The sequence below is a fragment of the Bufo bufo genome, chromosome 1 (genome assembly GCF_905171765.1).
Source record: "Bufo bufo chromosome 1, aBufBuf1.1, whole genome shotgun sequence".
NCBI classification, from domain to species: Eukaryota; Metazoa; Chordata; class Amphibia; order Anura; family Bufonidae; genus Bufo; species Bufo bufo.
Window position 1 is genome coordinate 33,057,379 of NC_053389.1, and position 16,256 is coordinate 33,073,634.

At 49.3% G+C, this 16,256-nt stretch overlaps 1 protein-coding gene across 3 annotated transcripts in view; it reads right to left on the minus strand.

Moving 5' to 3' along the window:
* Nucleotides 1-223: 223 nt before the first annotated feature.
* LOC120992942 overlaps nt 224-16,256 on the minus strand; it is a 67,957-nt gene continuing 51,924 nt past the window's right edge. For 2 of the 3 annotated variants that reach the window (XM_040421698.1, XM_040421700.1), the window contains exons 4-5: nt 14,925-15,200; nt 224-1,886 (exon numbers count right to left, since the gene is read on the minus strand). In XM_040421698.1, coding sequence (XP_040277632.1) covers nt 1,690-1,886; nt 14,925-15,200 — 473 coding nt within the window. In that variant the 3' untranslated portion in view covers nt 224-1,689. Of the gene's footprint in view, nt 1,887-12,975; nt 13,882-14,840; nt 15,201-16,256 lie in introns of those variants that run through there. The other variant, XM_040421701.1, reaches the window with a different exon arrangement.

Genomic DNA, 16,256 nt, shown 5'->3' on the forward strand with positions numbered 1-16,256 from the left:
AGCATCCCGTTGCGAGCAAATGGATCAGGTAATTATTATTTTTCCATTTTTTTCCATATTTCAGGTTAAATCGATTTGCTCTCGCAAAGCACGAGGAGATTTGGCTTTGCGGTGAATCAAATTTATCCTGAAATTCAGATCAAAGTCCACTTTGTGGACTACGATTCGCTCATCCCTAAGTATCACACTTTACATGTATGTGTGACAAACACAGAAGACACAATCAGTTCAGTTATTTTATTAACAAAGCAGCATGCACACAGTCATATACAGACAGGATTGGAACAATTCTACGCACTAAAGTTTAAAGAGGTCGCCAGGATATGCAATTAATATCAGATAGATGCGGGTCCCATTTCCAGAATGGGTACAATACCTTGTAGAGCTAGCTCAACTAAATGTAATGATACCCTTCACTTAGCAATAGTTTTTTTCATTCTAGAGAAAAATTACTTGAAATCCATATGCAAATAAGCAGTTCTGTGCACCAAGGGAGGGCCCAAGCCATTCTGTGCACCATTGCTCCTCCTGTTTCCTCTGACAGCCCTCTCCTACTTGATTGACAGAGCCAGGTGAGATGACTATGCAGGAAGTTGGACCTTAGGAATGAGTGGGAGGTGCTGGCAGAGGAGCAAGGATGCACAGAGTGGCTTGGGCCTGCCCTCGCTTTACTCCTTCAGTCAGACCATCACTACGGCCATTGAGAACCCCCTTGTAATGACTAAATAAATTAATCAAAGATTACTCTAATCAATGCAGTGCTCCTCCGTGGGCATCTTTATCTACGTCTATCAAGCTTTCATACTGTTATCCCAAGTCTGCACCTACTATTATAATGAGAATTACCCTGACATAGCTTTTTGCCCTCACAGCAGACAATAGATGACCTATCTATATAAGATGTCTTATTGACTTCCATAGAAGGACATGACTTTAAATAAAAAAAATTAAAATGAAAAATATTAAAATGAAAATGAAAACCACTGCAAATTTTTACGTCCCCCCCCCTATGAATATTAATTTTCAAAGTAATACCCATTTCTGATGTAAGTATCCCTCTAACTGACCAACTTTGCAACTAGCATTACATTTTTCCTTCTATTGATCCTGGGTTACATTATGTATTACACTGTATTTCAGAGCTGCGCTCATAATTCTGCTAACTGCTGTTGGAACATGTGTAAAGCAAACCGCTCACTACTTGACAGGCAGCTACATAAATACCCTTGGAAGCAACTGCTAATGGATGCCGACCCCCACAGTCCATCCTGTCTCTTGTTTGAGCCTGAAACAGAAACTGGCACATTTTCTTTGGCAACTCCAGGGAATGTGGTTGTCCTTTTGCAGAAAAGAACCAGTTCCTCCCCATGTGAGTGGTGTTCCTTAATCCACCATTTATTATAGATCTTGGAATGAATACTCCATGTGCCACATTCTTTGTACCCACATATCTGCTTGATTTTGCAGCAGCTTCTTGGCATTGAGCTAAGACCACGGTTGGGTTAGGGGGTCAAGTAAGCAGAAACCATGTAACTCTCAGTATACATTGTTATAAGTGATGCTTACACTTAAACTTTTCCATCATCTGAGAAGCGACCTGGAGCTCAGTATAAAAGCATCAAGATGCAACATAAACAAGCAAGGAGAATACTACTAGAGACCTAGACATCCGGATATTATATTCTACCTTCAACCATTATATTTAGTCTTGGAGGAAGAAGAAAATTTAGCATACGGTGCAACGACCTGGATTCTTCTTTTCTTCTCCTTCTTCTTCCAGAAAAATATAATAATGATGATAATCAAGAGAATTAGGAGCGTATTACCAAGTATAAGGACGTAGAGAAGGATGGGCTGTGGTGCTGAATGAGATGCCGGCAGGTCTCCTGAAATAATGGAAACAATATTGTAAGTGGGCAACCTTATCCCCTTAAGGCCTCATGCACACGACCGTATGTATTTTGCGGTCCACAAAAAACGGATCTGCAAAAAACACGGATGACGTCCGTGTGCAGTCCGTATTTAGCGGAACATAACAGCTGGCCCTTAATAGAACAGTCCTATCCTTGTCCGTAATGCGGACAATAATAGGACATGTTCTATTTTTTGCAGAACGGAAATATGGACATACAGAAACAGAATGCACACGGAGTAACTTCAGTTTTTTTTTGCAGACCTGTTGAAATGAATGGTTCCGGAAACGGTCCGCTAAAAAAAAAAAAGGGATCGGACACGGAAAGAAAATACGTTCGTATATATGAGCCCTAATAATGAGCAAATTTTTTTTCAAGATTTTTGCCTGTCCATATTTAAGCAGCCGTAACTAGTTGATATTTTCATTGACATAAAACTATAAGGCCTAAGAGAAATTGGATGTTTAAGCCGCTGTTTGAGAGCACATGTAATTATCTTTGCAATTTAGATACGTGGTTTTTTTTTGTATCACAAATATAAAAAACTGATTTTTGACTGTTTATACTGTACATACAGTACAGACCAAAAGTTTGGACACACCTTCTCATTCAAAGAGTTTTCTTTATTTTCATGACTATGAAAATTGTAGATTCACACTGAAGGCATCAAAACTATGAATTAACACATGTGGAATTATATACACAACAAACAAGTGTGAAACAACTGAAAATATGTCATATTTTAGGTTCTTCAAAGTAGCCACCTTTGGCTTTGATTACTGCTTTGCACACTCTTGGCATTCTCTTGATGAGCTTCAAGAGGTAGTCCCCTGAAAAGGTTTTCACTTAGCAGGTGTGCCCTGTCAAGTTTAATAAGTGGGATTACTTGCCTTATAAATGGGGTTGGGACCATCAGTTGCGTTGAGGAGAAGTCAGGTGGATACACAGCTGATAGTCCTACTGAATAGACTGTTAGAATTTGTATTATGGCAAGAAAAAAGCAGCTAAGTAAAGAAAAACGAGTGGCCATCATTACTTTAAGAAATGAAGGTCAGTCAGTCAGCCGAAAAATAGGGAAAACTTTGAAAGTAAGGGCTATTTGACCATGAAGGAGAGTGATGGGGTGCTGCGCCAGATGATGACCTGGCCTCCACAGTCACCGGACCTGAACCCAATCGAGATGGTTTGGGGTGAGCTGGACCGCAGAGTGAAGGCAAAAGGGCCAACAAGTGCTAAGCATCTCTGGGAACTCCTTCAAGACTGTTGGAAGACCATTTCAGGGGACTACCTCTTGAAGCTCATCAAGAGAATGCCAAGAGTGTGCAAAGCAGTAATCACAGCAAAAGGTGGCTACTTTGAAGAACCTAGAATATGACATATTTTCAGTTGTTTCACACTTGTTTGTGATGTATATAATTCCACATGTGTTAATTCATAGTTTTGATGCCTTCATAGTCATGAAAATAAAGAAAACTCTTTGAATGAGAAGGTGTGTCCAAAGCCTTTGGTCTGTACTGTACTTCGCCCTGTATAACCTGTTAAATGAGTTGTACAGGTTATTTTGGTTGTGTGGATACCTAATATGTATATATTTTTTTTTTGCTTTTATATAATGTATGTGCAATAAAATGTATTTATGTCAAATTATCGCTTTACTTATTTTACTTTTTTTTTTATAATCCCATTACGAAATGACTGTTTTGCTAAATCTTTTATTCTCCTGTATGCTGATACATTATGCTCGTATTTCTGAATTTACAGTCCTTTCTAGGTCCCCAGGGCTGACTGCAGAGGGTTCACCCAGCCTCCAATCAGATCACTGGGGAAATCCTATTAAATCACACTCTGTTCACAGACGTTGGCAATCAGAGGGTTAACAGTTGGGATTGGAGCTACATCTAATCTTGGCTATAGAACAAAAGGATGCCCTAAAAATAAACTGAGCCGTTGGTTGTTTTTCATTTGTAGAGCAGGAGGACTTACAGAAGCGCTCAGCGTCCTTAAGATAACAAGGACAAAAAACTTCAGGTGGCCAGTAAGGAGTTAAAGATCAAGATCACTGCTAGAAGGTCCCCAATGCCAAGTGGTAATCGACAGTTTTTGTTTTTTGTTTTACTTTCACTTAGGATGTGACTGAAGTAGAACACAAGTAGGTTAAGGCTGACATGTCAGCCTGCATTTGTGGGAGGGGCGTAGGCGCCCTTAAAAGGAGGCATGCCCTCTCCCCATTTGCGTGCGTTTCTGGTGCCTTTTCCCGCCTGACGTCACGCCCCGTCCTGCTGCTCTGCTGAGTAGGTAAGTTTTTGCTGAGGGTTCCCCTCCATCGCTTCCCGGGCGGCTGTTGGGGTAAGTTTCAGGCTCCACCGCACCCCCCTCCGGCGTGTCCATCTTTCCCCCCCTCCCCCTGGTCCGGTCCGCTCCGCTCCACTCACCACTCACCCAGCATCCCGGTTCGCACGCCAGGCCCGGCCTCGCTCAGGCGCCGCCTGGAAACCAGATCTCGCGGGACGCCGGCAGCACTTCCGTTGCCATGGCTACGGATCTGGCGTCCCGGCCGGTCTCTGCTGTCGGGTTCCCGTCCTGGCTCCGGCCGCCACAGCAGCTCAAACCCCCTCGTCTGGCTGGTCCTGGCGCTCTCCCCACGGGCAGGTCCGTCGAGACCCAGGGGCACCGCTTCTTTCACACGCAGCCACCGGCCGGCGCCGGCTGCTGTTCGCCAAGCAATAAAGTTATAAAAAAAAAAAGGTTGTTATACACACTGGTTCGACTCCATAAACCCCATCATAGGCCCTCGCCGGCTCACACACAGCACAGCTGCTTGCCAGGGGCTGGCCCTCCGCTGGCTCCCACGGGCCCCCCCTCTGTCTGGCCAAAACTACAGGCCAGTCAACCCTCCACACCCCACGGCAGCGGTCCCGCTACCTTGCACCTCAGCTCCCACAAACAGTCTCATCAGTCGCAGGGTCACGCTTTTCCCTGGTCCAGGGTCGTACCATGGCATCAGGGGCCACCCCCCCCCCCCCCCTTACGCTACTGATTATTGTTGCAGACTCTGGTTACTCTGCCGTGCTTGTCATCCATCGTCTGCCAAAAAGTTCTCTACGAATTCCACCCGCTGCGAACACCGCCTTTCCGCTCTGCCGCATCTACGAACATTGCTCGGTAATTACTTCTTGATTCCATGGCACAACATGCTCCGCCATGTTTGGGACCTATTTTATGTAAAGGTTACGTATTTCTTGTCATCTCATTGCCTTGGCGCTACGGGCTTACGTTTTTCTCTCACACCATACTGTTTCCCGGTCGCGGTTCAGGCTGACGTTCAGTTCGTCAGAGCCGGGGTCAGGAAAAAAAAAAAAAAAAAAAAAAAAAAAAAGGGGCTTATTCTCATGTTTGCTGTCTGTTTTCCGTTTGCAGGCTCACTTGTTGGGTTCTTTCTGTCGCCAGTTACGTTTCTGGCTCACGTTTCTGTCATAACATGTCTGCTGCCTGTTACGTTCCAGGCTTACGTTTTTCTCTGTCTAGCGTCAGTCACTTTCCTGGCTCACATTTCCCGTTATTTCATGTCTGTTGCCCGCCACGTCGGCGGGCTTACGTTTTTCCTTTTTTCTCTTGCCGGTTCCTCTCCGGTTCACGTTTCTTTACATGTCCTGCTGCCTGTCACGATTCAGGCTTACGTTTTTCCAATTGTTGCCTGTTACGCTTCAGGCTTACGTATCTACTGTACCCCGTCTGTTGCCTATCACATCGTCAGGCGTACGTTTCCCCCATGTTTTTATTCCCCGTCACGCTGACGGTTTTACGTTGTCCATTACCGGTTACAGGTCAGGTTCATGCGGTTAATCACTATTTTTTGTCGCTATCATTGTTTTTCAGGTTCGATCGATATTATTTTCTACGGTACGACCCCAGGTTTGGTGTTTTTCCATGTGTTTACTCCTCTGTCAATGGCCACGTCCTCGTAGCGCTTACGTCTTGTTTTCACTTTCAGGTTGGTAAGGTCTTCCACAGTAGTCCCCCCTTCATAGCTCTAGGCACTCGCCCGCCCCAAGTTCGCTCTTCATCACCATTCACGGCTCGGGTGTCGTCGTTCTGTCACTTGGGGTCTCCAGCTCAGATGTTAATTTTTGTTTATCACCTCACAGCCACGAAATGTCGCAGATTTCCAATTTCGAGGAAGCTCTGTCCGTCCCGGAGACACCCGCATCCGAACGGCCCTGCTCCTCATCCCTGAGGAGTTGGACGATCGCCAAGTTAATTGCGGAGCTTAATAGAAGAGGGATCCAACACCCCGCTTCCGCCCGGAAAGCCGAACTTTTCAGGCTACTCACAGCGGAGCCAGCAGCCCAGGACTTGGAGCAAGTCTCCATGTCCACTATGCAAGTGTCTCTGACACAACTGCACGCTATGATGAACACTATCGCCTCCTCAGTCTCGGACGTGCAGTCCAGACTCCAGGCAGTGGAGTCTCACCAGGGACTGTCATCCGAGCGGGTCGCCTCTCCACTGCCGGTGGCCCCCGTGGCAGGGTTGGTTCCCCCAGGTAGAGTTCTTTGCGCACCCGAGGTAGCTCCGGCCCATTTCATCCCCAGCAACATCAAGAAGGACATTTTAGAGGGCAAGGACGTCAACCTGGCGTCTATTTTGATAGCAACCCATGACACAGTGGAGAGCAAGACCATTGCTTGCGGCGATATGTCCATCGTCCTCAAAGCGAGGGACCCCCGCCTCAACAGGAAGCTAACCCCCATGGAGTTTGTCCTGGCGTTTAGCTTAGACAGAGATGTCATCTGCTCCGTCCACCCTGAGAGGCGGGAAGAGTTGGACACTTACTTATACAGGGTCACGGAGTTGGGCCACAAGTACGGTGGGCAGGCTTTCTACGATTACCATCGTTCGTTCTCAGCTAAAGCCGCCGCCTCGCTGGTCCAATTCCAGCACCTTACGAACTGGGCGGTAATGGACATGGAACTCTTTTGCCGACATTTCGCGTGCCTCAGGGCACCGGCATGTACGTCATGCCAGTCCATTACTCACTCGTCGGACTGGTGCCCCAACTCAGGTCCCTCCACATCCCAGGGCAGATCCCTCCGTAGTAGCTCCGGGCCCCTCCCACGTCCTGGCGCCACCACGGATAAATTAGGTCGGCCAATAGTTTTTCTGGGCAACAGCCAGGTTTGTAATAATTTTAATCAGGAGGCTTGTTATTACAACAAGTGCAGGGCTCTCCACGTCTGCACAGGCTGTTTCAGGGCTCACCCGCAGACGGCGTGTCCTCAAAGAACAAGGCCATCCTGACTAAGCGGGGTCAACGTGGTCTTGTTAGAGTCCCTTTTGCGCGAGCACCATAGGCCGCATTGGGTGCAGTTCCTGGTCTCCGGGTTCACCACAGGGTTCCACACGGGGCTAGTAGCTCTCCCACAAACTTCCTGGGAAGGGCCCAATCTACTGTCAGCGAGCAGGGACCCTGAGCCGGTGGGGACTCTGATCAATTCAGAGTTGGAGAAGGGGTTTCTCATCGGCCCCTTCCCCTTCATTCCATTCGACCTCTGGAGGATCAACCCTATCGGTATTGTGACCAAGCAGTTCACAAATAAAGCACGGTTAATCTATGACTTGTCGGCGCCTCATGGCTCCAGTGTACCCAGTCTCAACTCCTTAGTGCCTTCTGAGGAGTTCTCCATGAGCTACGCCACCATAGACGAAGCCATACAGCTGATCCTCCAGGTAGGTCGGGGGGCGTGGTTGGCAAAGGCAGATATCGCCGACGCCTTCAAGCTGCTGCCCATTCATCCACGGCTCTGGGGGTTCTACGGTATCAAGTGGCAAGATCAGTACTTCTTTGCCAATCGCCTGACGTTCGGGTCCAAGAGCAGTCCCTGGCTGTTCGACCAGTTCGCGCAGGCATTGCATTGGATCCTGGTCAACCACTGTGGTTGCCCTATGACCATCCACTACTTGGATGATTTTCTCATCATTGAGAGCCCAGACCGCCAGCCTTGCAAACTCCAGGCTCTGCTGCACATGTTCGGCCGACTTGATGTTCCGGTGGCAGCTGCAAAAACCGAAGGACCCGCCACGGTAATCACCTTCCTAGGTATAACGCTAGATACAGGGAAGATGGAGGCCAGGCTTCCAGCTGAGAAATTGGCAAAGATCAAGACAGCCATTTCAACCGCGGCGGGCTGCAGGACCTGCACCAAGGTCGAGTTGCAGTCCCTTTTAGGCATGCTCAACTTTGCCACCAAAGTCATGCCCCAGGGCAGGGCCTTCATGTCCAGGCTTCTCCAATTGCTCCCCTCAGCCCCAGAGCAGGACAGTCTCGTCACCTTAGACGCACAAGCCATGGCCGACTTGTCCATGTGGGAGAACTTCCTGGCCTCTTGGAACGGTGTCTCGTTGTTCGTTCCTCGGCTAGGGCCAGAGTCCACCTTGATTTTCTCAGACGCCGCCGCCTCCGGGGGGTTCGCGGCGATCTGTGGGAACCAATGGTTCGCGGGCCCTTGGCCACCCGAGGTATCAACAGCCAGAGACGCCTTGCAGTCATCCCCTTTGCTGAAGTTCTATCCAGTGGTTGCGGCTGCCCAGGTCTGGGGCGGCCAGTGGGCCAACTCTTCGGTGGCGTTCATCACTGATAACCAAACAGTGGTGGACATCATCACCAGGGGCAGGTCTCAGTCGCCCCAGATCATGTCATTTGTCCGCAGGCTGGTCTGGCTCTCGCTGGTGCACAATTTCCACGTAACATGCAAGCACATCCAGGGGGTTCACAATGTGGCCGCAGATGCCCTATCTCGTTTTAATTATGAAACTTTCTTCCAGGTCATGCCAGCGGCAGACCGTGTGGGGCTTCCTCCTCCGATGTACCAATTGCTAGTGTTGGATTAAACCTTTTTATTAATGCAGCAAAAACATTGATGCAGAAGTCTTTGTCTCACAACACCGCCAGGAATTACAGGACCGCCTGGAACACCTTCAACAAGTTCAGGGGCCTACACCCAAGTCGGGACACCAACAAAACCACGTACATCACAGCTTTCATAGCCTTCTGTCATTTCGATCTCAAGCTGTCCTTCAGCACCATCAAAGTGTATTTGGCCGGAGTCCAACATTTTTTTCATGTTGGAAGACCCCGAAAGCAGGTCGGTCTTTCTATCCCAAGCAGTCAGGGCAACCCTTAGGGGGGTTCAGAAAAATAATATCACAGCCACCCCAAGCAGGCAGCCCGTATCGGGGGAACTATTTAGGAAACTTTCAACCTCCCTAGATAGTCTTCCTTTTGGGCTCCTTCCCAGCATAGTCATCAAGGCCGCCATGTACCTTAGTTTCTACGGGTTCTTAAGACACCCGCACTTCAGCTAGGTCCAAGGGTCTCACCAGGGGTCAACTAGTCTGGCACCACGACCATTTCTCCCTGCACCTCCTTACTTCCAAAACCTCGCAGGTAGGTCCACCAGTGGAGGTGGATTTCTTCCCTTCCGCCAACACATGGTGCCCGGTCCAGGTACTCAAGAGTCTGCTGTCGGCTCTGGGGGACTCCGCCCCTGACCAACCATTGCTCCCGTTTCAGGCCACAGCGCTCACCGCTTCGCAATTCATTTCACACGTCCGCACTCTGGCCATGGGTTGGGGTCTCGACCCCAAGACCATTTCAGGGCACTCATTCCGCATTGGTGCCGCATCCGCAGCATCAAAACACAACGTCCCCAGCCACATCATCCGGAAAATGGGTCGCTGGCGCTCCTCTTGCTTCACACGATACATACCTAACCCCCAGGTCGAGATATCCCAGGCTTTCCACAAGTTGGTTTTGTAAATCGGTTCACTGCCCAATAAAGGTTTTTCCTCCCTACCTGTTTGTCTTTTTGCCCCCTTTTAGGCTTACCCGCGGCATGGCTAAGGGCACATCTCCAGCCATATCAGGTAGGCATGGTGGTTTTCCTCTGTCAGGTTCGGCACGTTCAGGCACGAGCTCGGCCGTAGCCTTGACCACAAGTAGGTTAAGGCTGACATGTCAGCCTGCATTTGTGGGAGGGGCGTAGGCGCCCTTAAAAGGAGGCATGCCCTCTCCCCATTTGCGTGCGTTTCTGGTGCCCCACCCACCCTCCCCTTTTCTATTCATACTCATCAGGGTATGCCCCCTTTTAGGCTTACCCGCGGCATGGCTAAGGGCACATCTCCAGCCATATCAGGTAGGCATGGTGGTTTTCCTCTGTCAGGTTCGGCACGTTCAGGCACGAGCTCGGCCGTAGCCTTGACCACAATTGTAATAATAGACATTGTAATGGGATTAGACAATGGCCATATTAAACGTTTTGAGCTCTATAGTGATGTAATACGGTGCCATGCAGAATGTCTATAGTTTGCTTATGAGGGTAACATTGCGGCATACCACATTGTTTTGGCACCGCCATACAGCAGGACGTGGTGTGCCTATGGTTCAGAATTACAGAGACACATGCCCTTCACCAGACACTTATCTCAATATGTATATTATTACCTGTATTAACTATATTACCACATAACATTTAGCCTTAGACACATGCCCTTCACCAGACACCTTTAACATCTGACATCCCTTATGACCAGGTACATGCTTTTCATCTACGTGTGCATACTGCATGTTACTATCCATTACTATACATTCCTATTCTGCCTTCTTCTGACAACACCAGGATGTAACACACAGAGATGCTACTGCAGCATCTTATTCCTGTGGGTCTGTGTTGAGTATCAGAGGTTACTAGATCCGTGCCCAAGATTGCTTGTTAAGGATATTTGACTTGGACTGGAAGTGTGTAGAGCTGTTCCAGTCATTGCATTTAGAGCAGAACTGCACCTGAAGAAGCACATGCGAGCCGGGATGCTGTCTGCAGAGAAGCAGTGTATAGAGAAGCAGTATACAGAGAAGCAGTATGCAGAGAAGCATTGTATAGAGAAGCAGTATGCAGAGAAGCAGTGTGCTGGGAAGCTGTGTGCAGGGAAGCAGTGTGCAGGGAAGCAGTGTATAGAGAAGCAGTGTGCAGGGAAGCTGTGTGCAGGGAAGCTGTGTGCAGAGAAGCAGTGTGCAGAGAAGCATTGTATAGAGAAGCAGTGTGCAGGGAAGCAGTGTGCAGGGAAGCAGTGTGCAGGGAAGCAGTGTGCAGGGAAGCAGTGTGCAGGGAAGCAGTGTGCAGGGAAGCAGTGTATAGAGAAGCAGTGTGCATGGAAGCTGTGTGCAGAGAAGCAGTGTGCAGGGAAGCAGTGTATAGAGAAGCAGTGTGCAGAGAAGCAGTATGCAGAGAAGCAGTGTGCAGGGAAGCAGTGTGCAGAGAAGCAGTGTGCAGAAAAGCAGTGTGCAGGGAAGCAGTGTGCAGGGAAGCAGTATGCAGAGAAGCAGTGTGCAGAGAAGCAGTGTACAGAGAAGCAGTGTGCAGAGAAGCAGTGTGCAGAGAAGCAGTGTATAGAGAAGCAGTATACAGAGAAGCAGTATGCAGAGAAGCAGTGTGCAGAGACGCAGTGTGCAGGGAAGCAGTGTGCAGAGAAGCAGTGTGCAGGGAAGCTGTGTGCAGAGAAGCAGTGTGCAGGGAAGCTGTGTGCAGGGAAGCAGTGTGCAGGGAAGCATTGTGCAGAGAATCAGTGTGCAGAGAAGCAGTGTATAGAGAAGCAGTATGCAGAGAAGCTGTGTGCAGAGAAGCTGTGTGCAGGGAAGCTGTGTGCAGAGAAGCAGTGTGCAGGGAAGCAGTGTGCAGGGAAGCTGTGTGCAGAGAAGCAGTGTGCAGGGAAGCTGTGGGCAGTGAAGTGGTATGCAGAGAAGCAGTGTACATAGAAGCAGTTTGCAGAGAAGCAGTGTGCAGGGAAGCAATGTATAGAGAAGCAGTATGCAGAGAAGCAGTGTGCAGAGAAGCAGTGTGCAGGGAAGCTGTGTGCAGGGAAGCAGTGTGCAGGGAAGCAGTGTGCAGAGAAGCAGTGTGCAGAGAAGCAGTGTGCAGAGAAGCAGTGTGCAGGGAAGCATTGTGCAGAGAATCAGTATGTAGAGAAGCAGTGTGCAGGGAAGCAGTGTGCAGGGAAGCAGTGTGCAGAGAAGCAGTGTGCAGGGAAGCAGTATGCAGAGAAGCAGTGTGCTGGGAAGCTGTGTGCAGGGAAGCAGTGTGCAGGGAAGCAGTGTATAGAGAAGCAGTGTGCAGGGAAGCTGTGTGCAGAGAAGCAGTGTGCAGAGAAGCATTGTATAGAGAAGCAGTGTGCAGGGAAGCAGTGTGCAGGGAAGCAGTGTATAGAGAAGCTGTATACAGAGAAGCAGTATGCAGAGAAGCATTGTATAGAGAAGCAGTGTGCAGGGAAGCAGTGTGCAGGGAAGCAGTGTATAGAGAAGCAGTGTGCATGGAAGCTGTGTGCAGAGAAGCAGTGTGCAGGGAAGCAGTGTATAGAGAAGCAGTGTGCAGAGAAGCAGTATGCAGAGAAGCAGTGTGCAGGGAAGCAGTGTGCAGAGAAGCAGTGTGCAGAAAAGCAGTGTGCAGGGAAGCAGTGTGCAGGGAAGCAGTATGCAGAGAAGCAGTGTGCAGAGAAGCAGTGTACAGAGAAGCAGTATGCAGAGAAGCAGTGTGCAGAGAAGCAGTGTATAGAGAAGCAGTATACAGAGAAGCAGTATGCAGAGAAGCAGTGTGCAGAGACGCAGTGTGCAGGGAAGCTGTGTGCAGAGAAGCAGTGTGCAGGGAAGCTGTGTGCAGAGAAGCAGTGTGCAGGGAAGCTGTGTGCAGAGAAGCAGTGTGCAGGGAAGCTGTGTGCAGGGAAGCAGTGTGCAGGGAAGCATTGTGCAGAGAATCAGTGTGCAGAGAAGCAGTGTATAGAGAAGCAGTATGCAGAGAAGCTGTGTGCAGAGAAGCTGTGTGCAGGGAAGCTGTGTGCAGAGAAGCTGTGTGCAGGGAAGCAGTGTGCAGGGAAGCTGTGTGCAGAGAAGCAGTGTGCAGGGAAGCTGTGGGCAGTGAAGTGGTATGCAGAGAAGCAGTGTACATAGAAGCAGTTTGCAGAGAAGCAGTGTGCAGGGAAGCAATGTATAGAGAAGCAGTATGCAGAGAAGCAGTGTGCAGAGAAGCAGTGTGCAGGGAAGCTGTGTGCAGGGAAGCAGTGTGCAGGGAAGCAGTGTGCAGAGAAGCAGTGTGCAGAGAAGCAGTGTGCAGAGAAGCAGTGTGCAGGGAAGCATTGTGCAGAGAATCAGTATGTAGAGAAGCAGTGTGCAGGGAAGCAGTGTGCAGGGAAGCAGTGTGCAGGGAAGCAGTGTGCAGAGAAGCAGTGTGCAGGGAAGCAGTGTGCAGAGAAGCAGTGTGCAGAGAAGCAGTGTGCAGAGAAGCAGTGTACAGAGAAGATGTGTGTAAAAAGGTTGTCTGCAGGGAAGCAGTGTGCACATAATCTGTGTGTAGTGAGATTGTCTGCAAAGAGGCTGTGTTTAGAGAAGCAGTGAGCATAGAGGCTATCTCCAGAGAAGCTGTATGCAGGGAAGCTGTGCGAAGACAAGCTATGTGCAGAGAAGCTACATAATTGCAGAAATCTATGTGCAGAGAAGTTTTATTCCGAGAAGCTTTGTGCAGAGAAGCAGTTTGTAGAAAAGCAAATTGCGGAGAGGCAGTGTGCAGAGAATCCGTGTGCGGAGAAGCAGTGTGCAGAGAATCCGTGTGCGGAGAAGCTGCATTAAGATACACTGTGCATAGAAGCAGTGAGCAGAGATCCTGGTTTTCTACAGAGAAGCAGCAGTAGTAGGCAGGGAAGCAGCTGCCATGAAGACAAGGCACCTGATCTGCCAAACAACTGATATTAAGGGAAGTACACAGACTGTTCCTGAATCGAATTGCCCTAGTCTCTAGTTTTACAACTGCACAGTTCCGGAGCCTGTAGCTGTACAGAGACTGATGACATCCTTATTGTGTAACCACTTATATGCCAGTGGGTGTCCTGTGTGCTGCATACTCTCCAGTAAAGCAATGACTGCCTGAATCTTACTCAGTGCTTCTCAATTATTTTCTGTCATGCCCCCCCCTAGGAAGAAGAAAACACTTATGGGGGGATCTGTGGATGACGGACACTTATGGGGGGATCTGTGGATGACGGACACTTATGGGGGGATCTGTGGATGACGGACACTTATGGGGGGGATCTGTGGATGACGGACACTTATGGGGGGATCTGTGGCTGGCACTGTTACAGGGGGATCTGTGGCTGGCACTGTTATATATGTGCCATCCACAGACCCCCCACCCCATAACAGTGCCATCCACAGTGCCCCCCCAGCCCATAACAGTGCCATCCACAGACCCCCACCCCTTAACTGTGCCATCCACAGATTCCGTGTGCCCACCGCCGCCGTTTAAAGTTATTAAACATGCCCCCCTCACTCCTAATAGTACCGTATAACCGAATTTTTTCTGTATAATGCCGGCAGGCGGGCCGGGCGGCCGGCGCGTCCCTCAGTGACGTCAATTGTCTGCGCCGTCTGCTTCATTCATAAAGCAGGCGGCGCAGACAAGTGACGTCACTGAGGGACACGCCGGCCGCCCGGCCTGCCTGCCGGCATTATACAGAAGAAATTCGTTGTACGGTACTATTATGAGTGAGGGGGGCATGTTTAATTACTTTCAATTCAATAATACATTTTATAATAGTATATCGGAGGGAGCGGTGGGGCGGGGCTATAGTACAGTGACCGCACCGCCCCACCGCTATTGCCGGCCCCCAGCTCCTCCTCCCAGTCCCTCCCCCGGCCCCCGCTCCGTACATCGAGTCCAGCGCCTGCGCCGGCCTCTGATCAGAGGAAGGGAGATGAGCGCTTCCACAATGGAAGCGCTCATCTCCCTGCCGCATATCACACACTGCGAGCTGTCGGCCGCCCGGCGCCCCCCTTTACGGAGCCTGGCGCCCCCGCTGGGGGGCGCGCCCCACTATTTGAGAAACACTGATCTAACTGCAGCCTACACAGTGTCTGCTGTGTGTACACTACTGTATAATGCCATGCAGTCTGTTTAATGTCAGGACATACTCCACCTGCACAGGTATCCTGGATATTGCGCTCCACCAGACTCTGCTCCATGTACCGGAGCTTGCAGGTGAAGGTTGTGTTCTGCTGGTTCTGGCACCACTGAGTCCAGTTACTCAAAACACTGATGATCCAATATGAATTGTCTGGAGATGGAATCAAACTGGAACTAACACTGTCGTATTCCTGACCCTGGAATTCCCAAACCAGATCCACGTTCTGTGTCCCTTGCACTTTAACTTGGCAGACGATATCACTGTGGTTTATAAACGTCATCAATTCTTCTGTAAAATAATCAAAGTTATGAATTAATACACGACTGGTTCATTCAATGGAAGGATAGAAATGACAGAGAGATGGATAGTTGTACCGTTCACCCACAGTGAAGGGAGAAAAACTAAGTGAACCTCTGTGTTGATGACTTTTTCCAAGAGCTGATTGTCAAAAGGAGTTTCAATTAAAGAGATTGGACGTTCAGGTTTCACTGGTGCTTTGCACAATAAATAAAGACGCACAAGGCCTGGTTACTGACAAATCTGCTGTTCTAAAGGGGTTTTCCAATAGTTTTTTACTGATCGGTGAGGGTCTGACAACCCTGCCGATTAGAGAAGGCACCAGTGCTCACAGTAACAACACGGCCTTCTCCAGATTTTGCTAGACTGCTGTAAAGCCCCAGAGTGGCATTACCACTTCTGCCCCCCGCTACTATCTCCAATGGTTAACCTAATGTCATTCTACGTATTTTTTTTCCAGGTCCTGTATGATGTGCATATCTCTTTTCATGTAACTGTTTATGTTCACGTGTAATATGCCTGGTTCACCAGCAGGTGGCAGCATAAATGGCAGAGCTACAGGGACAGAGAATGGAGCTTTCCTTCCATTCTAAACCCCCCCTTCCCCCTCTGTGGTGTGGTGGGCGTTTTCCACTTGCTGCAGGAAGGGTGGAGACCAGTTCTAGTCAGTCTAGCATGCCCCCTTGCTAGGGGAAGTTCTAGCTTACCCCCTTTTAGGGGAAGGAAGCAGGTGCATGTTCCTGTTGGATGTGGCCTTGCCCAGGCCAGCTGGAGCACCTTCAGCTCAGCTGGATATGGAGGCAGAAGCTTAGAGCCTCAGGTGCCAGGAGAGAGAGACTCCTTGGTATAGCATAATTCAGAGTCAGACTCCAGAGAGAAGTTGCAGCACCCAGAGAAAGCTAAATTATACAGCTATCCTGTCATCACAGCAGAGCCAGAAAGCAACAGATATAGCAGAGAGGAGTTTGCCTGCCACCGTTAATGATAAAGCCTACTGGGAACCAAGACAAAGCCCAAGTCCGTTTAGAGAAACGTTTATGCAAAGTA